The 24,562-nt window shown below is 44.4% G+C and overlaps 1 protein-coding gene across 1 annotated transcript in view; it reads right to left on the bottom strand.

The window, feature by feature from the left end:
• LOC115304533 (putative tetratricopeptide repeat protein 41) overlaps positions 1-24,562 on the bottom strand; it is a 70,168-nt gene that overhangs the window by 4,059 nt on the left and 41,547 nt on the right. The window contains exons 11-13 of the mRNA XM_029954756.1: positions 16,238-16,385; positions 15,319-15,471; positions 10,573-10,706 (exon numbers count right to left, since the gene is read on the bottom strand). Coding sequence (XP_029810616.1) covers positions 10,573-10,706; positions 15,319-15,471; positions 16,238-16,385 — 435 coding nt within the window. The remainder of the gene's footprint in view (positions 1-10,572; positions 10,707-15,318; positions 15,472-16,237; positions 16,386-24,562) is intronic.

Below are 24,562 nucleotides of genomic sequence, written 5' to 3'. Positions count from 1 at the left end.
GGTCATGATCTAACGGTTCGTGGGTTCAAGCCCTGCATCGGGTTCTGTGCTGAGAGCTAGCTCAGAGCCTGGAGCCTATCTGCAGATACTGTGTCTTCCTCTCTCTCTGACCCTCCTCTGCTCATGCTGTCTCTCTCTCAAAAATAAATAAAACATTAAAAATTGAAAAAAAAAAAAAAAAGAGAACACTTGCAATGGATCCCTAGGAGATTTTCATAAAAATATAGGTAGGGCGGCACCATCAGTTCTCCTTTCATTTTCCATGTATGGACGGAATGAATGTGAATCAGAGACAATAAAAGGGGGGAAGGAGTCCTACTAACCACCTTGAAAATCTGTTCTGAATTTTAAATGGTAAGTTCTCCTCACCCCCCCAACTTTCGTACTGCTTATATTAAAAATAAAGTGGGGGACCCCTGAGTGGTTCAGCCCATTGAGTGTCTGACTCTTGATTTTCGCTCAGGTCATAATCTCATGGTTCATGAGACTGAGCCCCAAATCAGCACTGACAGCGCAGAGCCTGCTTGGGATTCTCTCTCCCTCTCTGCCCCTCCCCTGTTTGCTCACTCTCAGTCTCTCTCTCTCTCCAAATAAATAAACATTATTAAAAAAAATAAAACAAAAATAAAGTGGTAACTTTACTATTTCCCCTGGAAAAATAAAGCAAGATCTTTTATCCAAAGACAACTCTCTGCCCTTTTCAGTATTCTTCTAAAGTACATTGTTTTCCAGTCTGTATTCTACTGAAATTTAAGCCTTGTGCTTCCTCTAATGTTTGCTGTCACCTAATATGTGGGATTTGGCAATACCAGCGCTGTGTTTACTTTCTCCCCAGCCCATAGCTGCAAGGCAGGTGGCTGCCCCGGCTAACAAGGAAGACCACAGGTGTGGGTGGAGGGCCTCAGGAAGTCCCCAAGACTCTGCAGACGCTGCCCAACCGTGAGCTCCCCTCCTGCGTGGAGTGAATGGGCTAAGAGGTAGAGAGCACCCCCTTCTACATTCTCCACCTGGAAGCCGTCCTGCCCGTGTGAATGAGGAAGGAGGATTATGCAGTACCTAGAGGTTCTTTGTTGAAACTTTCTTTTTGTTTGCCAAGTAGGCTATGTCCAAAGTTTCTTCCTCAGAAGCCCTTCAGTCTGAGAAATTAAGCTTGTTTGCTTAAGAATGTTTGCTCATTCTTTCAATGTGTGTCTTCTAACATATTAGGGAGGGAGAAAGGTATCATGGTCTCAAAACAAAACATTGCAACTGGATGTCTCCGTGGGCTTTCCATTTCTGCCCTAAAAGGAAACAATATCAGAGGGTATGGGGGGGGGGGTCCTTCACTCTACCCCTCTCCACGGAGACCGTTGGCCACTCTGCTCACAGGGACCCGGCTGCAGGTGGCAAGCAGCAACCTCTGTCCTCCAGTTCACTCCACCAGTTCAGGGGCCCGTGCAGACCCCAGCTTTGAGCAGAGGGACAAATTCATCCTTCTCTCTTACACAGGCTTTTGCCCTGCCGCTCCCCCAAACCGAAGGTTCCCGGTGGCGTCTGTGTTGCAAGGGTCCGCTCTCAGGCTGGTGGTCAGTTGTCAGTCCTGTCCTTTCTTGCCTTCCACGCTTTGCTGACTCTCAGCCTCGCTCTACAGCTTTTACTACAACCCTTCCCTCTGCCTACCCCTTAAATATTGGCATTCTTCCAACTTCTATCTCCTGCCATCTTCTTACATTCTTCTTGGCTCTTTCAACAGTAAGGAAGCAGGTTTGAGACAATAGAAGGGCACACATTGCCCAAGGCAGGAGGGACCACCCTTGTAATACCCTTAGCATTCTTAAGGGCAGGCCTAGAAATAGAAGCTATAGGTAATCAGTTATTGCTTAAGGCTAGTTACACCCTATGTGAGGGTCCTGGGTCTACTCTGTGATTGGTTAACACTCTAAATGTTGTAATTGGATAAACCTGTCAATAATATTGTATAATAATAATTGGATCACGGTACCTATGTCACAATTTCCTGTAACTCCCCCTTCCCAAACTCATAAAAGCCCTGCCCCACCTTTGTTCGGGGCTCTCAGCATGGATCCACCGCACCGGTAAAGTCTGTGAGCCCGAGTTTAGGCCCCGGCGAGCCTAAGCCCGTAATAAAGCCCTTTGCTTTTGCATGCGTGACGTGGTCTCCCTGGCGGGTTTCTGGTTTTTGGGGACGATAAAGAAATCTTGGGTATTACACAACCATTCTACCAGGTTGACCCACCAAGCATATGCTAAGGACTCCAGGATATTTTTCTCCAGCTCAGTCTTCTAGCTCCTAAGCACCAGAGTCATATACTTTACTGCCTACTGAACGTCTCCACTCACCTAAGAGATTCAAAGTCAACATGCCCTAAGTTAGCTCATCACGAATCCCACCCCAGCTCTCACCCTCTGCTTCCTGTCTTTGAATGGCAACAACTTCATCCACCAGATGCAATGACCTCTGGTAGGGGCCATACACTGGGGTACCTCTGTTCCCTTCCCTACCCTTCCACATCCAATCAAGCCCTGAGCGCAGTAGGATGTACCTCCTAAACCTCAAATACAACCTTTTCTCTCCATTTCTACTGTTCTGGCCTCAGTTAACACAGAAGACTCTCCAGTCTCTAACCAGCTCCATCCTCTATTCGGCCATCAGAGTATTAGACCTAAAATACATCTTTGGTGGGCTGTCTGGGTGGCTCAAGTGGTTAAGCCTCTGACTCTTGATCTCAGGTTAGGTCTTGATCTCAGGGTCATGAGTTTAGGCCCCGCATTCAGCTCCACACTGGGCATGGAGTCTACTTTAAAAAAATGAAATGAAAGTTGTTTTCTATGAAGAACAGGCTGAATGCTTTGGAATTCTTTCAAATTCCAGGGCGAGGCAACCATAAAAGGTGGAGGGGAAAAAAAGGTAGCAACCTAGAAGGATCTTACACAAACCATCACAATCGTCCAAGTTCTCACCCTACAGAAACTAAAACTGGAAATTGTGGGTGGCACATTTTGAGAAAGATGATGGCTAATTCCAATCAGAGGCCTCATTTTTAAAAAGTCTTGATTCTAAATTTAAGAGTTTGAGGAAATAATTACATTTATATGTCAAAGTTAACAGTGAAATGCATGGGATGCCTGAATGGCTTAGTCAGTTGAGCATCCAACTCTTGATTTCAGCTCAGGTCATGATCCCAAGGTGATGAGATTAAACCCTTGTTTGGGATTCTCTCTCTGTCTCTCTTTCTTCTACCCCCTATGTGTGTTCTTGCTCTCTCGCACTCTTGCTCTCTCTCTCCCCAAAGGAAAGAATAAAATAAAATTGAAAGGCATTTCTGTCTATATCATTTCACCTGACACCCTTGGATTAAGAGGCCTAACGCTCTAGAGGGCCCCAGCTTATCCAAGCATTGAAACTCCTCTGAGGAGAGAGGACTGACTCACCATGTGGAAAGTCACCCACTAGAGCTTTTGTTTAATTTCTTCCTTCTAAATTTGATGAAGATGGTTGGCATTTCTTTTTTTAAAAGAATCCCAGGGAGAGGGAAGTAACATGAACCTCATCTATCACAGCTCTTCCAAAAGAAACAATTCAGTTCAGAACACTCAGCCTGTGTCAGAGGCAATTTGGAACATAAATCACAAAATCCTCTTTTCATAGTTAAGATTAGTACTAAAATCTCCAGAATTCACAGGTTTCTCAGGTTAAGATTTGTCTTGAAACTGGACTGAAATTGAGAAGAGACAAACTTTACAGGATACATTACACAGAAAGACCTTATTTTTGAGTAAGTGCCTCACAAAACCACGATCAGAAGAAACAAAACATAGAATTTATTGCCCCTCACAAATCCATCATCTTAATATGTGTTTATGATAATCTCATGCCTATAAAGGCTATAATTAAAGTCTGAATTATCCTTGCTGGAAGGCCACCCCCTTCTATCTGGGAAGTTTACACGGGATCCTGTATGGTGACCAAAGGTAATAATAAAATACTAGAAGACTAAGGTAGGTGCCAAGACTTTCAAGCTAGCAATTTATCACTGTTCATCCATAACCCAAACCAAAATATGAAAAGTCTACTGAAGATGATTATTTTCAGTAGGTTAAAATACAATTTGGAGGCACCTGGGTGGCTCAGTTGGTTAAGCATGTGACTCTTGATTTTGGCTCAGGTCATGATCTCACAGTTCATGAGTTCGAGCTCTGTATCGGGCTCTGCATAGAGACTGCTTGGGATTCTCTCCCTTCCTCTCTCTGCCTCTCCCCTGCTCTCTCTCTCTTTCTCTCTGTCTCTCTCTTTCTCTCTCTCTCTCTGTCTCTCAAAAAATAAAATAAATAAAATAAAATGCAATTTTGGTTTGGTTGGTTTTCTGTCCACTGACTCCCTCCCTGCTCCTTGGCTGTGAATTCCACTCATCCGTGCTGTATTCAAAATTAAGTGCACTTCTGTAGTGAGGTCTCTTTTCCCCTGTTCCAACAGTCCTAACTATAACCTGTTCTTACTGCTTTAAGGTACAGTAAATACTTGTTAAATGAATGAATGATAATGATAACACAAGTAATTAACATTTAAAATACCCTTAACAGGGCGCTTGTGTGGCTCGGTTGGTTAAGCATCTGATCTTGATTTTGGCTCAAGTCATGATCTCACAGTTCATGAACATGAGCCCCACATGGGGCTCTGTGGTGATAGTACGGAGCCTGCTTGGGATTCTCTCCTCTCTCTCTGCCCCTCTCCCACTTGCTCTCTCTCTCTCTGAAAATAAATTTTTTTTTTAAATCAAGAAAAAAATACCCTTAATATTCCATGCTTGCTTTCCTAAAGGGGGAAAGGGTAAATCTGAATTAGCAAAGGCATTTCTTCTGTCACACATCCATTCACTCAGCAAAAACGCATTGGGCAACTACCAGGGACCCTTTCCCCTTTTAAGAGCTAGGAAGACAGCTCAAATACCTTCCTTTTAGTAAGGGAGGCAAATTTATAAAAAACATAATAAGCAAATAAATAATACATAACTATAGGTAGTACTAAGTACTAGGAAGAAAGACAGCTGGTGAGGGAATGTAAAGAGGTAATGAATGCAGGGGGGTTAATTTAAGTGAAATGGCGGGGGCCCCAGGGCAGGCCACCCCTAGATAAACCACTTTGAAATGAAGACTATTTTCAACTCAAGGCAGTCAAGACCCTGCAGGCGAAGAGACACTTCCCTTGACCACACAGAAGAATCTAAAGTGGAGTCTCGGCCAGAATAAATCAGCAGAGAGCATCTTTATCTGAGTGGCCCATCTGCATGGCAGGGCAAACATCCGACTGCCAACACCTGCTCTTACCGCGCCATGAACTGTGCTCCTTCCCTCTGGAATCCCAGTTCGCTCCCTTCAGGATGACACAGACACCTCGTGTTGCCTGCGTTTGGAATTTCTGTGTCTGTGTGGATTCCCCAAATGTATGTCATTAAATTTGATTTTCTCCTGTTACTCTGTCTCACATCACCCTGGTTCTCAGAACAGCTACAGGACCTTGGAGGGGACAGGAATTCTTGCTCCCTGACAAGGGACAGAAACTGTGCTCATCGCTGAATGTGTAGACAGATAGACAGACTTTAGACGGCCCTGATGAGCTCTAAGTAATTGTAAATAGTTTCCAAAACAGTCTCCTCAATAGAATAAGCCCATCAGAGGATCCCTGGGCCCCAGGCTTCTTCAGGGTGAACCCCCGCCCCCCGCACACCCACAGGGAGGCCTGCCTTCAAATCAGCGCACACTGGCTTCTTATCCCACACTGCCTGCTCTCCGACTTCTTCGCCTCCTGTCCCTTTCTCAGAGCCCCTCCTGACAGCCCCCATCTGTCCCCTCCACATCTTTGTTTCTTCCCACCTTTGCTCATGCAGTTAGAAGCGCCCCTTTCTCCCTTGGTTCACACCCTCCACTTCCTGAAGGTCCCTCCCAAGAGGCTTTCCCCTAAAAAACCTCCTGCTACTGACACTGACCACTGTCTTCCTTTACATTTGAGCATGGCATGTGAACTCTGCAGAGGGAGTCAAAGAACTCAACACCCTTATTTTCAGAGAGGGCCAGAGCCAGGGACAGAGGGGCTGGGACCAGCTGAGATCACACGCCAGACTGAAGCCAAGCTACAACTACACTGCAGTTCCGTCTCCCCCAGCCAGGGCTGTCTTAAACCTTTCACAGGTTGTATCTTTTGTTATAGGTTTGTTTTGCCTCCTAAAGAAAGAAGACGTTAGTTAAAGGCAAAAGTTATCTTTCGTCTTCATATTCCCCAGAACACTCAGGACGTCCCTCCAGCCCAGGGAACCTCGTTTCCACCTGTTTTTCTGTCACTGCATCCAGAGAAGGCCAAGACAGATTGTTACCAAATTGAGAAGGTACGCTTAGGGTGATCAGAAATGAAATACAGGCCATACGGCACTCACAAAATAAAATGTATGCTGAAGGATCTAAGGGACGACTTCAAAGTGACAGGCAGGCCACGGCTGAGCACCCAAGGGACTGGCCCCGCGAGGGAGACAAGCTACAGATGAAGGGAACAAACACGAGTTTCTCACGTGATCCTCCAAGCCGAAGTCACAGGAGCAGATGCAGCAGTGACTTGTATCAGCAACCATTCCACCCGTCATCCACAGGGACAGCTTCATGTGAGCGTTCCCGGCTTGGGGCGGGGGCTGGGGGGGGGGGGTTGTTCATCTTCACAGGGTGGATAATTCTCCCAAACCACCCCAGATCTACAAACTAGTCAGGTAAGTTAAACACCTCTACAATTCTGTCACATCTTACGATCTATAAAGTGATTAAGATAAACTACACTGAATAGATAACTGGAAATCCTCGGTATCTCTTGGTTCTTTGTTTTCCTCAATGCAAAATACTGTGGTGTCAGCCGCTCTGAGGACTGATGTTCCGTATTGCTTTTACTGCAGAGGGCCGAAGACTTCTTTAAAAATGACTAACGGTGAGGAGTCCCAAGTGTGCTTGGCTCTGGCTTACTTCTTAGTTTATAGAGTCCACTCAGCACATTCCATTTAGACAGACATTCTCGTTAAAGGCCGACAAAGGGCACCAGGATAGGCTACCCCCGTCCCAAGCACAGCACATTCTTAATGACATAAGAAATTATTTTGGGCTGAAGGCATTTGAGTTCTTGAAATCCATATGTGCCTAAAAGCAAAGCCCCCCCCAAAAGGCCTCAAGGGTTAATAAATCCCCTCCCCAGGGGCAACTCGAATTTTCTCTTCTGGGACACAAGAACCTGGTACCACACCTAGACAGACATTGATACAAACTACGCATCATTTATTCTCCTAAGGGCCCATTAGTCTTTCCAAATAATAATTTGTTTTTCCCTAAGTGCCTTTCTTCCCCTGCTTCTCTTTCCCATGCTAAATTAGGTATATAGACCCAAGTTCTAACCACTCCTTGGAATCACTCATCGCTGAGTGCTCCACGTGTAAGAGTGACGCACATACTAATAAACTGCTTATCTGACAGTAAATGAATATATTATATTTCCATCATAGTCCAGACACCAAAACTGGTAACAAACTATTACTACAAAGCAACCAGATTAGGTGCATAGTTCCTTTTGCATAGATTTTACATCTGCATTTTTCTGGTTGTAAAAAAATCCTTCACACACTCAGTCTGGAAATACTTATTGGGGAAAAAAAATGGTACACACACACACACACACACACACACACACATGCATGCATGTGTGCACGTGTGCTCCTGAATTTATGGACTGAAAATCATCTTTCCCTGCAGATATCAAGTATTTGAGCCTTTTTAACTCCTTAGCAAATGACTAGGCTAAAAGCAATGATGTCTTACTGTAGGACAACATGCATGCTGGGGAAGGTGGTTCACTAACTCAGGGTTTCTCAACCTTGGCACTTTGACATTTTGGCCTCAACAGTTTTTGCTGTTGGGGGGCTATCCTAAGCATGGTAGGACATTTAGCAGTAACCCAGGCCTCCACCCACCAAATGACAGTAGTGTTCCTTGGCCCCCATCCTGACAATCAAAGTTCCTCCAGATGTCTGTCCTAATGGACAAATTCCGCACCCCCCCCCCCGCCCGAGGTTGAAAATGTGTTTAGGTCAAAGTCGGTCGTGCACTGTGGTGGTGAGATTTCATGATCCCCCATGGTATTTCAAAATGTTTCCAGTCATGGCACTTACAGACAATGAGATTTCCGGTCTAGCCAATAAAGCCCCACAAGGGTCGATAGGTCTCTATCTGGCACAATAGGAACTCACCCATTGGAGGCACCAAGGTTGGGAAGCACCCCTGACTTACCCCCACCCCCTCCGTCCTTCCAGCTGTGGCTAGCCTTCCGGGTGTTGTCTGAGCACTGTGTGTAGTACCCCCAGTTCATCACTCCGTTCTCCTTGATTTCCAAGTCCAGCAGCAGCAACACTCCAGGCAAATGACAGAACTCATTGTGTGGCCACTCCCTGCAGAGCAAGCTAATGAGGTCCTGGGGTACGGGGCCAAGTAAGTACTGAGCAGTGAAGGATAAGATACAGCCACCCTGGTCCCTGGCTGTAGCGGAGCCTGGAGAGGACGACCCCTCTCTCATGAGACCTCTGGGGAGCCCTTCAGTAGTCTGGTCCTTAAAATGTGAATAAATTTCACCTGAGGTGGTAGAGCTGGGCATGGGTTTCTTTACCGGTGTAAGGCTCTTCTCCCACTGTAACCTCGCATGCTGCACTCAGGCACATTCCCCCACAGCCTCGCGAGAATCCTGAACCTCGTTCCTTGTCTTCGTTTGCCCAGCACTAGCTACAGGAACCAAGGCGGGAGGCTACTGGATAGCGCTTGTCTTACAGACTCAAAGCCAAAATGTAATGCTGAGTCTGCTGGATGGAGCCCAGATGCCCCAGCAGCACAAGGTCTCCGAAGTTTTGCGCCTCTCCTTGAGAAGCTTTAAGGCCCATCCAGTTCCTCCCCTAACCCCCACACGCCTTGTTGGCCATATAAACTGCCCCCAGGCTCAACAAACACAAGACAGATTGGAGACCAATCCCTTGCCTTCTCACTGGGCTGTTCTTTGGATAACAAAGCTTTCTCTGCTTCAAACCCGCTGACTCAGAGATTGGCTTACTGGGCATCAGACACAGGAAAATGACCTTAGGGTTCAGGAACAGTAGTACCGGTGAAGAAGAAACTCAGCGTTCACTACAAACCACTGGTGATAACCATGTTCCGGTGGAAGAAACTCAAAAGAGAAGCGGAGCCTCTCCCAAGAAGGGGAGTGAAATGGTAGTAAGAGAAGCAGAAAGAAGCTAAAGGAGTAAATGCACCCAACCCCGACCCCTCCTAGTCAGGCTTAAGGCCAAATTTTTTATCTCAATTTTTAACTCTCATTCCATTTTACATTTTTAACTTTTCTCTTTAATTAGAAAATGCCTTCAAATCTGGGGACAGGTCTGAGGCACTGAGTCTTCCATTCTACATGTAAAATCAGGGGCGTCTGGGTGGCTCAGCTGGTTAACCGTCTGACACTTGATCTCAACTCAAGTCATGATCTGATGGTTTGTGAGATCAAGCCCCACTTTGGGCTCTGCGATGACAGTGCAGAGCCTGTTTGGGATTCTCCCTCTCTCTCTCTCTCTCTCTCTCTCTGCCCCTCCCCCACTCATGTGCATGCTTGCTCTCACTCTCTCTCCCTCTCTCTCAAAATAAACAAAAAAGGCTCTCAGCATGGATCCACTGTGTTGGTGAAGTCTGTGAGCCGGAGCTTATAAGCCCAAAATAATAAAGCCCTTTGCTTTTGCATGTGTGAAAAAATAAATAAATAAAATTTTAAAAAATTAAAAAAAATTTAAAAACTTTCAATCAAAGGTGAGCCCATGTGAGAAGCCATTTGTGATTTTCAGTCCCGTGTCACTCCACGGTCATAGAAATGAGCATGGAGAGGCTTTTCCTATACAAACAGTGTCTTACAACAGGATGGGCAAGAAGGGAAGCGATGCTGACGACACAGGGTCTAGTTGGGCACAGCATCCCACCCACAACAGATTGAGAGACGGATGGAAAGATTTCTAGAAAATGGGAAGACTTCTTTCCATTATGGAAAGAAGCGTGTGTTCCCCTCCCAAATTCTTACGCTGGACTCCTAACCCCCAACATGATGGTATTTGGAGATGAGGCCGTTGGGAGGTAAGTGGGTCATGAGGGCAAGCTTCTCACAAATGGAATCAGTGCCCTCCTGAAAGAGGCGTCCATCTTTCCACCATGTGAGGACACAGTGAGAGGAGAGCTGTCTAGGCACCAGGAAACAGGCTCTCTCATGAGTCCATTGGCGCCTTGATCTTGGACTTCCCAGCTTCCAGAACTGTGAGAAACAGACATCTGTTGTCTAGGCCTCCCAGTCTGTGGATTTGTTACAGCAGCCCAGACAAAGACGCTTTTCTGATGAGGGAAGCTAAACAAGTAGCTTACAAAGTCAACAGGAGTTGCCTGCTTCAAAAAATGAAGACTTTTTTAAAAATAAGCCAAGTATGCAGGTCAAAGGGAAAAGTCACCCACTTCTAATAGAAATACATCAGCAGTTACCTAATTTACACAAAGTGTCACTTAGACTAATGTTCAGCTGCTTCCTGACGAGTGAGGAGTTGGTGAAAGTCCCTGCATTTTCCTTTATTTGTATCACTTGTTTATAATATTCGATTGCTTGCTTCCTTTGGAATCTAGAAAAGAGAAATTTCATTAAAGTTTTACATCAGAGTAGCACTGCATTCATTCATTCATTCATTCATTCAACAAACAATCAGGGCTGGGGCTCAAAGATGAGTAAAACTAATCAGTGCCCTCAGAGAACTTGCCCAGGTAGGAGCAGAGGCCGCAGAGTGAAACAAAGGACTGGCCACTCATGAAGGGCATTGAGTGCAAACCTAAGGGTTTGGGGCTTTCGTAGAGCAGAATCTCCATGAAAAGCATGATGTGATCTAATGTGCATTTTAGAAAATTCGCCTGGATGGCAGATGTGGAGGAGAAACTGAAGCAGGGGAGGTTACAGTCAAGGAGGCCAGTTAGTCCAGCAGAAGAATGAGGGTCTGAGCTGATGCAGTGACCCCGGAAGAGAAAGGAGACCCGCTGAGCCGGGTCGCCACATTGAATGTTGTGGCCCCGGTGCTGGGATCATTGAGCCTCACGGCTCGCTCAGTAGAGTGACGTGGTTAGGAACTTGAGCCCTCAGTCAGACAGGCCTGGTAGTGGCACAGAGGTTGGTTAGGCATAGAGCTCTGCAATCAGACTCCCTGGGTGCTAATTCTGGCTCGACCACTTAAAAGCTGGGCAAGCATCCTAATCCGAACCTCAGCTTTCTCACATTCAAAATGAGCTTCGCTGAATTGCTTTGGGGATTCAATGAGAAAATTCAACTAGTCTTTATTTAATGACTGATCACAAATATAGTCAAGACAACTCCATCGCGTCTGCCCTGGGTGAAACGGGAGAAGATGCATTTCATCAGGAAGAGAGGGTGGACATGTTCAGTCTTGCGAATGGGGACTTGGAAATGCCAAGCCCTTGAAATGGACTCAGAATACTCAAATGGAGATATCCAACAGGTGATGGGTCTGAGAAGAACATGGCGACGGGCAGCCAGCACCTTATGGCTGAAGCTCTAAGCCCAGGTAAGGTTGAGGGGCTAATTGAGACCAACTCCAAGCACAGCATCCATGAACTGAACCCATGAGAGCACCATCATTTGAAGAAGAGGCAGTGAGAGAGAGAGGAAACCCACAAAAGAAACTGAGCAGGGATCATCAGAGAAGAGATCCAGGAGGGAGGGTATCTCAGGAGCCAGAAGAAGGTTGTTTCAGGAAGAGAGTCAGCACTGCCCATACTTCAGCAAGAGAAGGCCAACAAGATCGAAAAGTGCAAAGGGACACATTTAACATGCTCCTGATGACTTTCACCAGAGTAGAGAAAATGAAACTGGGTGGAGGTCCAAGTTCAAAGACAGTAAATGGGAAGTGAGGAAGAAACTTGACCTTGAAGAGATGGCTAATGAAAAAGGGTGGCTGCTGATGAGTGGATACAAAGTCAAGAAATAGTAGATGACATTTACTTTACTGAGAACATATACTGTTCCTCTTAAGACAGCTTATTCATTCTTCTCTGTCCTGTTTCTTTTCATTTAACCACATTTTTACAGCCCTCCCCATCCCCATGCTGCAAGGCCCTCGGGATCTCCCGGGTCATTTCTGTAGAGCATGAGCTCTGTCTCGAGGGCGCCTGGCCACCGGACAAAGGATCTACACATGTGTGAGGTGAGGTGAGCTGCACAGCAAAATATCTCCCGGTCTGAACGAATGTTAAGAAAGATGTGGTCACCTAAGGACAACCTTCAACGGGGAAAAAGGCCTTCTGTTATTCCAGAAGGTTGATCGTTAGTAATGAGACCTGGGTGAAAGGCATCCAAGTATGGTCAGGCTGCAGAATGGACTAGCAAGATTAAGCATCTGTGATTCACACCCCGCCCGCTCTGGAGTGGTGACGGGGAAGGCTGATCTCCACCCTCCCCCCCGCCACCCTCCGCGGCAGAAATGACTCGGTCAGTATGGTACGTGTTTAGATTTTTCTTTTACGAGGCAATAGTTTTACTGTCAAACTTTTTGCTTCTCTAATGGCCTGTCTCTGTTCACAGGTGCGGGTCTTAAGAGGAACAAAGGAGGCTCATCTGGTATCCAGCGTCTAAACAATTACCTGATGGGGAGCAAAATGATAATATAATACTAAGAACTCCATCTAATGAGCCCTTTTGATAAGTGCCAGGTTTTCTGCTAAGCGCTTTACAGACGGGATCGCCTAGTCCTCGCGATCATCCTGTGAGGAAGGTAATACCCTCACTCTCATTTTAGGGAGAGGTAAGACAGAGAACAGAGAGCAGAGGGACAGAGACTATGAAAACTTCACAACTTCGTAATTTAACCTAGAGCCTCCCCAGCCTTCCAGTTGTCTGACTCGCCTCTGAGAGGGTGTGAGCCAGAACCAAAGGGAAGGTGTGGTGTAGGAGTGCCTGGTCTCACAAAGAACCTTCTCTCATACCAACCTGTCAAGAGAAGTCGGGGCACCCGGCAGATGCTAACACTGATGCCGCCCGTGGGATAACACCTACACCTCGATCACAAACACAGGAACTGACAAAGAATCTCTCCTTGACCAAACTCTGCTCACGGTCTTCTCACTCTTTCTCAAGTAGGCCTTAACTTTCAGGTGTCTGTGTACATCTCTGCACTGGCCAATTTCAGCAAGAATCCTGGTAAGTCAGTTTAAAGAGACTTCCAGGCCCCTGATGTCTGATCACCCTCAATATCAAACCGGTTCCTCATTCCCTGTCGTAGCCCAGGTGAGGTCCGATCATGCCGGCCTGCTTTCAGCAAGAATCCTGTTAGGTCCGGGCACCTGGGTGGCTCAGTCGGTTGAGTGTCTGACTTCAGCTCAGGTCATGATCTCACGTTTTGGGAGTTCAAGCCCTGCGGGGCTCACTACTGTCAGTGCAGAGCCTGCTTAGGATCCTCTGTCCCCCTTTCTCTCTCTGCCTCTCCCTCAATTGTGCTTTCTCTCTCTCTCTCTTAAAAATAAACATTAAAAAAATAATAAAACATTAAAAAAAAAAAGGAATCCCATTAGGTCCATTGAGTTTGAAACCTCCTCACCCCCAATGATTCTTCTCAGTAATTTTCCATCTACCAATCCCCAGCCCCCTGCAACTTCTCTTTGTATTTGGGGTTGGGTCCAATCTCTCTTCCCCTCTGCAAAACCTCACTGCAGGATCTGAGTAAAGTCCACCTTATGTTTCTTTAACAAGTGTTATTAAGACAGGAAAAGCAAAGGGACCCCGTGAGAGAAAAAGGATTTGTGTTTGTTTCTGTTTTTTGCTTCTTTTCTGGCTTCTGTTCTTGCTAGGATCTTCACTCTACCCCACTCTACACATGCCTCAGAAGGCAAATGGCCTATGTCCTCCTTGTCAGGGACAAGGAATTAATGATTTCTCAATAACAGATAACATCTAAGGACGGGCCAGGTGAGAATGACCAGGTGAAGCTGGCACAAGTGTGCTCCAGACCAACAGCCCTAGACTTCTCCACGCCAAGGCCCCGGGCTCCAAGGACTAACACCCGTGCCCTCGTCTTTGTTCTGGCTGCTTCCCGGATGCCTGAGGGGACACGTACACCAGACCACCATCCTCAGTAAAAACCCTCAGACCCCAAGCAAAAAAAAGAGACTCAGGCTCTTTTCCTTTTTTCCTTTCCAAGTCTTCTGGGGGCTCTGTCTCTGTCTCTCTCTCTATTCCCATTAAACGCTGCTTCCACCTCCTGCTGGCTCAAGTTTGATTTCCATCCCGCCTGAAGCCAAGGCCTCCTTAGCTGGTCCCACAGCACCCCCCTCTGGGTCCCTGAACCAGGTCTGCTCTACATCATTATGAACAGTTTTTTTTCTTGAACAGCCTTAACAATGCCTTGTGCAGGGAGCAGAAGGAAAGCCCCTACATATCACAGGAGAGGAACTTCCCGAGTGAGGAAGGGAGAAGAAAAACACAGAGGGAAAGCCCGAGACCCTGCAGGTGCTGGCCTGGGTCTTGCAGAAGGCAGACGCACAGGTGTGGTCCCACAAACAAGGGAGCTGAGTCCTGCACAGCAGGAAGTGAATATAGTTGGCCCTTGGACAATGTGGGGGAGTGGGAGGGAGGTGAGGGACACCCACCCTGTGCAACTGACAATCTGCCTATTTTTTGACTCCCCAAAACTTTACTAATAGTGTACCATTGACTGGAAGTGTTACTGATAACATAAGCAGTCAATTAGCACAGACGTGTACCTTATACGCATTATATACACCATACTCTTATAATGAAATAAGCTAGGGAAAAGAAAATGTTATGAAGAAAATCATAAGGAAGAAAAAATGTATTTACAGTCCTGTACTGTATTTATTTATTTTTTTAATCCATAGATAAGTGGATCTGCGCAGTTCAAACCTGTGTGGCTCAAGGGTGAGCTGCACATCTTCCTCACAAGGCCTGGGAGTGATTCAGGGAAACACAACCACATCACGCTCCTTTGTACATTTCCTACTGCAAAAACGTCCACACAATTCATGGGCTAAGAGCTCCTTTCAATTACATCACAGTCAGTGTCCTGACCAGCAGGGACAGAACTCTCCAGTCTCTGAACAAGGCTACGGTCAAAGAAGTGAGGCACTCTCGATGGGTTGACCCCACATCTCCCAGCCACTGGTATTTTTTGGGGAGGAAAGAAGACACGCTACTTGAAACATTTGATAAAAACTTACCTTTCACTCTCTCCCGGTAGAAAAAATAGTAAATCTGCCAAAAATTCCATAATTTCTCCAACTAGGATGTTTTTCTCACCCAACAAACTTCTCCTGATATTTAAGCATTCTTGAAGTCTGACTTTTGCAAGAGAAGTGTTTCCAGCAACAAATCTAGAATAAAATGCATGTGTGTCTTCACTGGGGACGATAATGTTGGCTACTTCATTGTACTATCAAAGGTAATTCTTACAAATATCTTTTATTTTATATGGAAAGAAACAGAACAGTAGAGCAGTTTCTAAAATAGAGGCAGGACCTTCACAGTGATGTGTAAGGAGATATGTGAGTATCTTATAAGAAACTAGGTGCTATGCTCAACCCCGTCACTATCGACATTGGGGCTAGGTAGCATGCTGTGGGGCTGTCCTGTGTGTTGCATAATGTTTAGCATCATCCTGGTCTCTACCCACTAGGTGTCCATAAGAACCCCTCCAGTCTTGACAACCAAAGATGCCTCCAGACATTGGCAGAGGTGCCCTGAGGAGTGAAGTTACCCCTGGTTGAGAACCACAGAAGCAGAGGATAGAAATGCTAACGTTTGGCATTTCTTCACCCAGTTAGATGGAAAATGGATTAACAAGTGTGGCTTAAGAATATTAATCTTGGGGCGCCTGGGTGGTTCATTTGGTTAAAGAGCTGACTCGATTTTGCTCAGGTCATGATCTCACAGTTCATGAGTTCGAGGCCCACATCGGGCTCTGTGCTGACAGCGTGGAGCCTGCTTCGGATCCCCTGTCCCCCTCTCTCTGCCCCTCCCCGACTCATGCTTCACCCTCTCTCTCAAAAATAAATAAATACTAATAAAAAGAATATTAATCTTAACAATAAAAACTAGTACAGAAAACAATAATTTTTCAAGAAAAAAATATATGTTTACATCAGAACACCTTCGGTGTATTTCATGGTAGCCTGATCACAGGGACTGCTGTCCAATAAGCTGGAAATTTCGGTAGCACATTCCAAAATACTATTTTCTTGTAAGTACTGCTTACTTGCTGCCTTTACCAGGTTGTTCAGCACTCTGCCTGCAGAGAACACATTTTGGCAAAGAAGATGACGCTTAAGGATTTTTTTACTTCAAAAGAGAGTTAAGATGTCAATTGACAGAGCATTTAATATCATTTCTTCATCACTGCCAAGAGCCTGGCTTTTCTTAATAAATCAATCACTGGCCCACATTGTGTGGGGATTGGTTTTCATCCAACGGATTTGTGTGTGCACAGCAATTCCAAGGCCAAAGAGCTAAGACGACAAATGGAAACCAAATTCTGAGACCAGTTTGCAAATGAACAAGTCAGAAATTAAGTAAGAATGTGGATGTAGGTAAACCAGCCATCACTGTGATAGCCAAGCCCTACAGAAGGCAGCCCACACAGTCTTGCAATAGGAAATAATAAAATGATAAAGCTTACAACAAGAAGCACGTGAATAGCCCCATAAGTCCAACTAAGAAATCATGAGCTATCCCTAGTTACACACCACCTCGGGAATGTACCTTCTGCAAAGATCCAGCATCTTGTGCCTTTATGGAGAGTTACATATTCTGACACTAATACAGATTCCTAGGGTTTGGGAGGGACAAGATGGCGGAGAAGTAGGGAGCTCTGCAATCTGGCCTGCCCACAACTACCAAACTGAGAAGGACTAAAGCTACAATACTCTGATCTGCAAGAGTGGGAGGAGTACACACAGAGTCCTTATGGATGACAGCCTCATAGATGCCTGAGTGAGTGCGACCTAAAAATGTGCCAGGGCGGGAGGCTCTGAGGGGAGGGAGCACCAGCCCAATGGAGGGTCTGTGTGTGGAGCAGCGGCACAGGGTCTCAGAGAGCTGTGTGTGGAGCAGCTGCAGAGCTGCAGAGAGCCTAGGGGAAGACGAAGAGAGACTGAAAACGCTCATAGAGGTCTCTGGAGAGGGGAGAGACCTTAGCCAGGGATGAAGAGAGATACTACCATCCCATATATAGATGCTGGGCATGGAGAGAGAAATTCGTTCCCCTCAGCGGGCTTGTTCTTCCTTGGATTCCGGGCCTCGCTGACTCCAGGCAGAGCCAGGGAAAAGCTGGCTCCCCAGTCCGCCTACTCAGTCCTGGCTAGAAAGCCATCAACCTGTGGGAGGACATCTCATCTGGGGCAATAGCCTTAAAGTGCACAGACTAGGATTTGGAAATGGGGTGGGGCTTGGAAAAAAGCAATTTGGCCCGCCCGTGGCACAGGGAGATCGACTCAAAAGAGTGGCTTGCAACGCAAGGTCTGAGAAAGGCTTAAGGCACCTCCATTCTTCTCCCCACAACCACCAAGGTGGGGCCTCGAGAGCAGCCCCTGAGACCCAACCTACCTACACCAAACCATGCCTATCCATGCTGAAGAGCTGCCTTTTTTTTCCTTTTTTTCTTTTTTTATTTTCTTTTTGCCTTCTTTTCTCTTTTACCCCCCTGGAGTCTGGGAAAGACCAACATTTATGCACTGCTGTGATTAGATCAATTCTTGCCATCCAGATATATTTTCCCTTATCTCATTCTTATCTCTCCCTTCTTCAGGTTTTATGCTCTCAGACTGTCCTTTGTCTTTGGTTGTTTATGTTCCCCCTTACTTCTTTTTTCCCTTTTCCTTTCCTTTCTTTTCTTTTCTGTTATTTTTTTCTTTCCCCTTTTGGTTTGCTTGTTTATTTGATTTGTCTGTGCATTTGCATGCTTTTGTTCCCTGTGTATTTGTCTGTCTGTTTTCCTTTTCAGGGCTACCTCAAGAAACAGGTCAAAGTACACATGGTGGAGAGTCCCAAATATCACTGAGAAGGGAAATAAAATAATCAAAGTCATAACAAGAGAAACCGAGAGACACCATTAAAAGGACACTTCCTGAAACGACAAGCCCTGGACAGTTAATGAACCTCCTTTAATAGAGCAATACTAACAGGTGCACAGTATATAACAAGCTTTTAAAACTGACAAGAGACAGAAAGCCAGCTGAAATGATGAAACAAAATGCTCCTCTAAAGAAATTCAGGAAGAAATCACAGAACTGCTCAAACAGGCATAAGCAACATAACTGAACAAGAATTTAGAACAATTGTCATAAAATTAATTGCTAGGCTTAAAAAAAGCATCACAAAAGCTATTGATACAAAGACTAAGGACCTTCAAAATAGCTGTGAAGAGTTAAAAAAAAAAAGGTATAAATGAGGTGCATAATAAAATGGAGGCAGCCACTGCACAGATTGAATAGGCAGAGAAGAGAATAGGTGAATTAGAAGAAACAGTTATAGCTAACAAGGAAGCCGAGAAAAAGAGAGAGAAATTGATACAAGAGCATGAAAGGAGAATTCAAGACCTGAGTGATAGAATCAAATGGAAAAATATCCGTATCATAGGAATTTCTGAAGAAGAAGAAAGAAAAATGTCCTGAAGGAGTGCTTGATCAAATTATAGCCAAGAACTTCCCTAATCTGGGGAAGGAAATAAACATTAAAATCCAAGAGGCACAGAGAACTCCCCTAAAACATAACTTGAATGACCTTTAGCATGACATATCATAGTGAAACTGGAAAAATATAAAGAGAGAATTCTGAAAGCAGCTAGGGACAAAAGGGCCCTAACATACAAAGGGAAACCTGTCAGAGTGGTTACAGACCTACCTACTGAAACTTGGCAAGCCAGAAAGGAATGGCAGGAAATCTTTAATGTGATGAACAGAAAAAATATGCAGCCAAGAATCCTTCATCCAGCGAGCCTGTCATTCAAAATAGAAGGAGAGATAAAGGCTTTCCCAAATAAACAAAATTTAGAGAATTCATCACCACCAAACCAGCCCTACAAGAAATCCTAAGAGGGACTCTATGAGGGAAATGTAGCAAGGAATATAAGGTACCAGAGACACCACTACAAACATGAACTCTACAGAGAATACAATGAATCTAAACCCACATTTTTCAATAATAACAATGAATGTAAATGGACTGAATGCTTCAATCAAATAACACAGGGTAGCAGAATGGATAAAAAAACAAAATCCATCTATTTACTGTCTATAAGACTCATCTTAGACCTGAAGACACCTTCAGATTTAAAGTGAGGGATTGGAGAAATATCTACCGTGCGACTGGAAGTCAAAAAAAGCCAGAGTAGCCATACTTATATCAGACAAACTGGACTTTAAAGGCAGTAACAACAGATGAAGAAGGACATTATATAATAATTACAAGATCTCTCCATCAGGAAGAACTAATAATTATGAACATCTATGCACTGAATTTGGGAGCACCCAAATACATAAAACAATTAATCACAAACAGGAACAATCTTATTGATAAGAATGTGCTTAATGCAAGGGATTCTAATACTCCATTTACAGCAATGGATAGGTCAACCAGACAGAAAATCACTAAAGAAACAATGGACTTGAACAGCACATTGGAACAGATAGAATTAACAGATATATATTGAACTCTGCATCCTGAAGCTAGGGAATTCATTTTCTTCTCGAGTGCACATGGCACATTCTCCAAGACAGATCACATACAGGGGCATAAAACAGCTTCCATAAGTATAAATGAATTGAGATCATATCATGCACACTTTCAGATCACAATGCTATGAAACTTGAAATCAATCACAGGAAAAAGTCTGGAAACTTTTCAAAAATGTGGAGTTAAAAATCACCCTACTAAAGAACGATTGGGCCAATCAGGCAATTAAAGAAGAAATTTAAAAATATATGGAAACAAATGAAAATGAAAATACAACAATCCAAACTCTCTGGAACACAGCAAAGGCAGTCCTTTGAGGAAAGTATATTGCAATCCAGGCCTATTTCAACAAACTAGAAAAAACGCAAATTCAAAATCTAACAGAGCACCTAAGGAAACTAGAAGGGGAGCAGCAAGAGCACCCCAAACCCAGCAAAAGAAGAGAAATAATAAAGATCAGGGAAGAAATAAACAATATAGAATCCACAAAAATAATTGAACAGATCAATGAAACCAAGAGTTGGTATTTTGAGAAAATAAAATTGATAAACCTCTAGCCAGACTCCTCAGAAAGAAAAGAGAAAACACACAAATAGAAAAAATCATGAATGAAAATGGATCTATCACAACTGATCCCTCAGAAATACAAGCAATCATCAGAAATTACAATGAAAAATTATTTGCCAACAAACTGGATAATCTAGAAGAAATAGAAAAATTCCTAAACACACATGCACTACCAAAATTCAAACGGGAAGAGATAGAAAATCTGAACAGACCCATAACCAGTGAAGAAATCGAATCAGTTATCAAATATCTCCCAATGAATAAGAGCCCAGTGCTGGATGGCTTCCCAAGGGAATTCTGCCAGACATTTGAAGCAGAGTGAATACCCATCCTTCTCAAGCTATTCCAAAAAATAGAAATAGAAAAAAACTTCCGAACTCATTCTATGAAGCCAGCATCACTTTGATTCCCAAACCAGATAGAGACCCAACAAAACAAGAGAAATGCAGACCAATATCCTTAATGAATACAGATGCAAAAATACTCAACAAGACACTAGCAAATTGAATTCAACAGCATATAAAAAGAATTATCCATCTAGATCAAGTGGGATTCATTCCTGGGTTACAGGGCTGGTTCAATATTCACAAATCCATCATTGTGATATATCACATTAACAAAAGAAAAGATAAAAACCATATGATCCTGTCAATAGATGCAGAAAAAGCATTTGACAAAATACAGCATCTTTCTGAATGAAAACCCTTAAGAAAGTCAGGATAGAAGGAACTTACTTAAACATTATAAAAGAAATTTATGAAAAGCCCACAGCTAATATCATCCTCAATGGGGAAAAACTGAGAGCTTTCCCCCTGAGATCAGGAACATGACAGGGATGTCCACTCTCACCACTGTTGTTTCACATAGTGTTGGAAGTCCTAGCATCAACAATCAGACAACAAAACAAAATAAAAGGCATCCGAATTGGCAAAGAAGAGGTCAAACTTTCACTTTTCACAGATGACATGATACTCTACATGGAAAACTTGATTGACTCCACCAGAAGCCTTCTTGAACTGATCCATGAATTCAGCAAAGTCACAGGGTACAAAATCAACGTACAGAAATTGGTTGCATTTTTATACACCAATAATGAAGCAACAGAAACAGAAATCAAGAAACCAATCCCATTCACAATTGCACAAAAAGCCATAAAATACCTAGGAATAAACCTAACCAAAGATGGAAAAGGCCTGTACGATGAAAACTATAAAAAGCTTATGAAAGAAATTGAAGAAGACACAAAGAAATGGAAAAGCATTCCATGCTCATGGATTGGAAGAATAAACATTATTAAAATGTCTGTATTACCCAAAGCAATCCACACATTCAGTGTAGTCACAATCAAAATGGCACTAGCATTTTTCTCAAAGCTAGAACAAACTGTCCTAAAATTCATATAGAACCACAAAAAAACCAGAATAACCAAAGTAATATTGAAGAAGAAAACCAAAATGGGAGGCATCACAATCCCAGACTTTAGCCTCTACTACAAAGCTGTCATCATCAAGACAGTATGGTATTGGCACAAAAACAGACACACAGACCAATGGAATAGAATAGAGAACCTGGAACTGGACCCACAAATGAATGGCCAATTAATCTTTGACAAAGCAGGAAAGAGTATCCAATGGAAAAAAGCCTCTTTAGCAGGTGGTGCTGGGAGAACTGGACAGCAACATGCAGAAGAATGAAACTAGACCACTTTCTTACACCATATACAAAAATAAACTCAAAATGGATGAAGGACCTGAATGTGAGTCAGGAAACCATCAAGACACTAGAAGAGAAAGCAGGAAACAGACTCCTCGACCTCAACCACAGCAATTTCCTACTCGACACATCCCCAAAGCAAGGAAATCAAGAGCAAAAATGAACTATTGGGACCTCATCAAGATAAAAAGCTTCTGCAGTGCAAAGAAACAAACAAGAAAACTAATAGGCAAACGATGGAATAGGAAAAGATAGTTGCAAATGACATATCGAATAAAGGGCTACTATCCAAAATCTACAAGGAACTCACCAAACTCCACACCTGAAAAATGAATAATCCAGTGAAGAAATAGGCAGAAGACATAAACAGACACTTCTCCAAAGAGGACATCCAGATGGTCTACAGGCACATGAAATGATGCTCAACATCACTCAGCATCAGGGAAATACAAATCAAAACCACACTGAGCTACAACCTCATGCCAGTCAGAGTGGCTAAAATGAAGAAATCCAGAAACTATAGATGCTGGCGAGGATGTGGAGAGACAGGCACCCTCCTACACTGTTGGTGGGAATGTAAACTGGTGCAGCCGCTCTGGAAAACAGTGTGGAGGTTCCTCAAAAAAATGAACAATAGAACTCCCTTATGACCCAGCAATAGCACTGCTGGGGATCTACCCAAGGGATACAGAAGTGCTGATGCGTAGGGGCACACATACCCCAATGTTCACAGCAGCACTGTCAACAATAGCCAAATCACGGAAAGAGCCTAAATGTCCATCACTTGATGAATGGATCACGAAGATGTGGTTTATCTATACAATGAAGTACTACATGGCAATGAGAAAGAATGAAATCTGGCCATTTGTTGCAAAGTGGATGGACCTCGAGGGGGTCATGCTAAGCGAAATAAGTCAGGCAGAGGACAGATACCATAAGTTTTCACTCATAGTTCTAACAGAAGAAACCTAACAGGGGACCATGGGAAGAGGAAGCGGGGAAAAGAGGGAGAGGGAGGGAGGCAAATCATGAGAGACTCTTAAATACTGAAAACAAACTGAGGGCTGAAGAGGGAGGGGAAAAGGGGAAAGGGGGTGATGGTCATGGAGGGGGGCACTTATGGGGAAGAGCACTGGGTGTTATATGGAAACCAACTTGACAATAAACTATAAGAAAAACAACAACACAGATTCCTAAAATGCAGGAAGTATTTTCTAAGCCCTACTTTGTCAGGAAGAGAAGAAGTCCTAACAACATACCCAGAAGGCATGAGGACAGCATTGGTAGCAGTAAAGAAAAGCAGACTAACTCCCTGTGCTATGAAATTCAGTTGTGATTATCGAGGATTGCCATTAAACTGGCAAGAGGCATCTTTCCCATCCATCATCAGTGGTACCTCATTCACTGCCCCACCCCCACCTCATCCAGGGCCTCACATCTTGCACTTGGGCATCAGGAGGGGTAGAGCCATGTACCTAATCTCCCAATGTCCCTTCTCACCCACCACGTAGTCCATTTTCCACAGAGCAGCAAAAGTGGGCTCAAAACAGAAGTCAGATGATGCCATGCCCAGCCTCACTCCCTGTAGTGACTTCCCCTCACTGAGAATAAACTCCAGGTGCTTGCCCAAGGCCTGGCATGATTGGGGTCCAGCTGCCTCCTGCCCTTTGCTCAGAGAGGCTCTTCCCATTACTAGCACAGGCCAAACCCCCCTCCCCCTTCAGGCTCTGCACATGCTGTCCCCTTTGCCAGGACCACATGTCTCAGCTTAAATGCCTTCTTACCTTTCAGAGGCAGACCTTCCCCCTGCTTACACTCTGCCTGCATTTCCTTTGTGTCTTCTATTGCATTTATTCCAACCTGCAACTATTGTGTGTTACATGTCACCTTCATTAGAGGGCAGTGTTGGGGACTGTCCTATTCACTGTGGGGGGCCTCCGCAAAGAGCTGGGTGCTCCGCAGGTGCTCAGTAATCAGTTCTTCAATGTATGAGCTCTGGCCAGGCTGGAATCCTCGCCCCTCCCCATTTATCTGCTTGCTTGGGCCCTGAATCCCGGCATTACCCTTTTCAGAAGCCTGGAGCAATAGTGGGTTCTCATCAAAGTTGTTGCTAAGGACACTCTTATTCTCTCTCTCTGACCTTCAGTCCTTGTCTGTAAAACGGGGGTGGCAATACATACCACATGAGGTATATTTGAAGAGAAAGGATCATAGCATAAAGTGCCTTACACACAGTAGGCATTCAACAAATGAGAACTGTTATTATCAGAGTGGATTTACAGATGAGATCTAGTGAGGATAAGTGGCTTGTCCAAGCTGACCTTTGATCTTCTAGCCAAGGTGGTAAATCGAAAAAACAGCTGTAACTTCCCCCAAACCAACTTGTACCCGGTTCCCCTTTGCAATGCCACTCAACGCCTCCTCCCATCAAGAGGTGGAGTCTCTTTTTCCACCTTT

The sequence above is a fragment of the Suricata suricatta genome, chromosome 10, assembly GCF_006229205.1.
Source record: "Suricata suricatta isolate VVHF042 chromosome 10, meerkat_22Aug2017_6uvM2_HiC, whole genome shotgun sequence".
Taxonomy (NCBI): domain Eukaryota; kingdom Metazoa; phylum Chordata; class Mammalia; order Carnivora; family Herpestidae; genus Suricata; species Suricata suricatta.
Note: the sequence above shows the minus strand (reverse complement) of the source record. Positions and strands in the feature narration are given on the sequence as shown.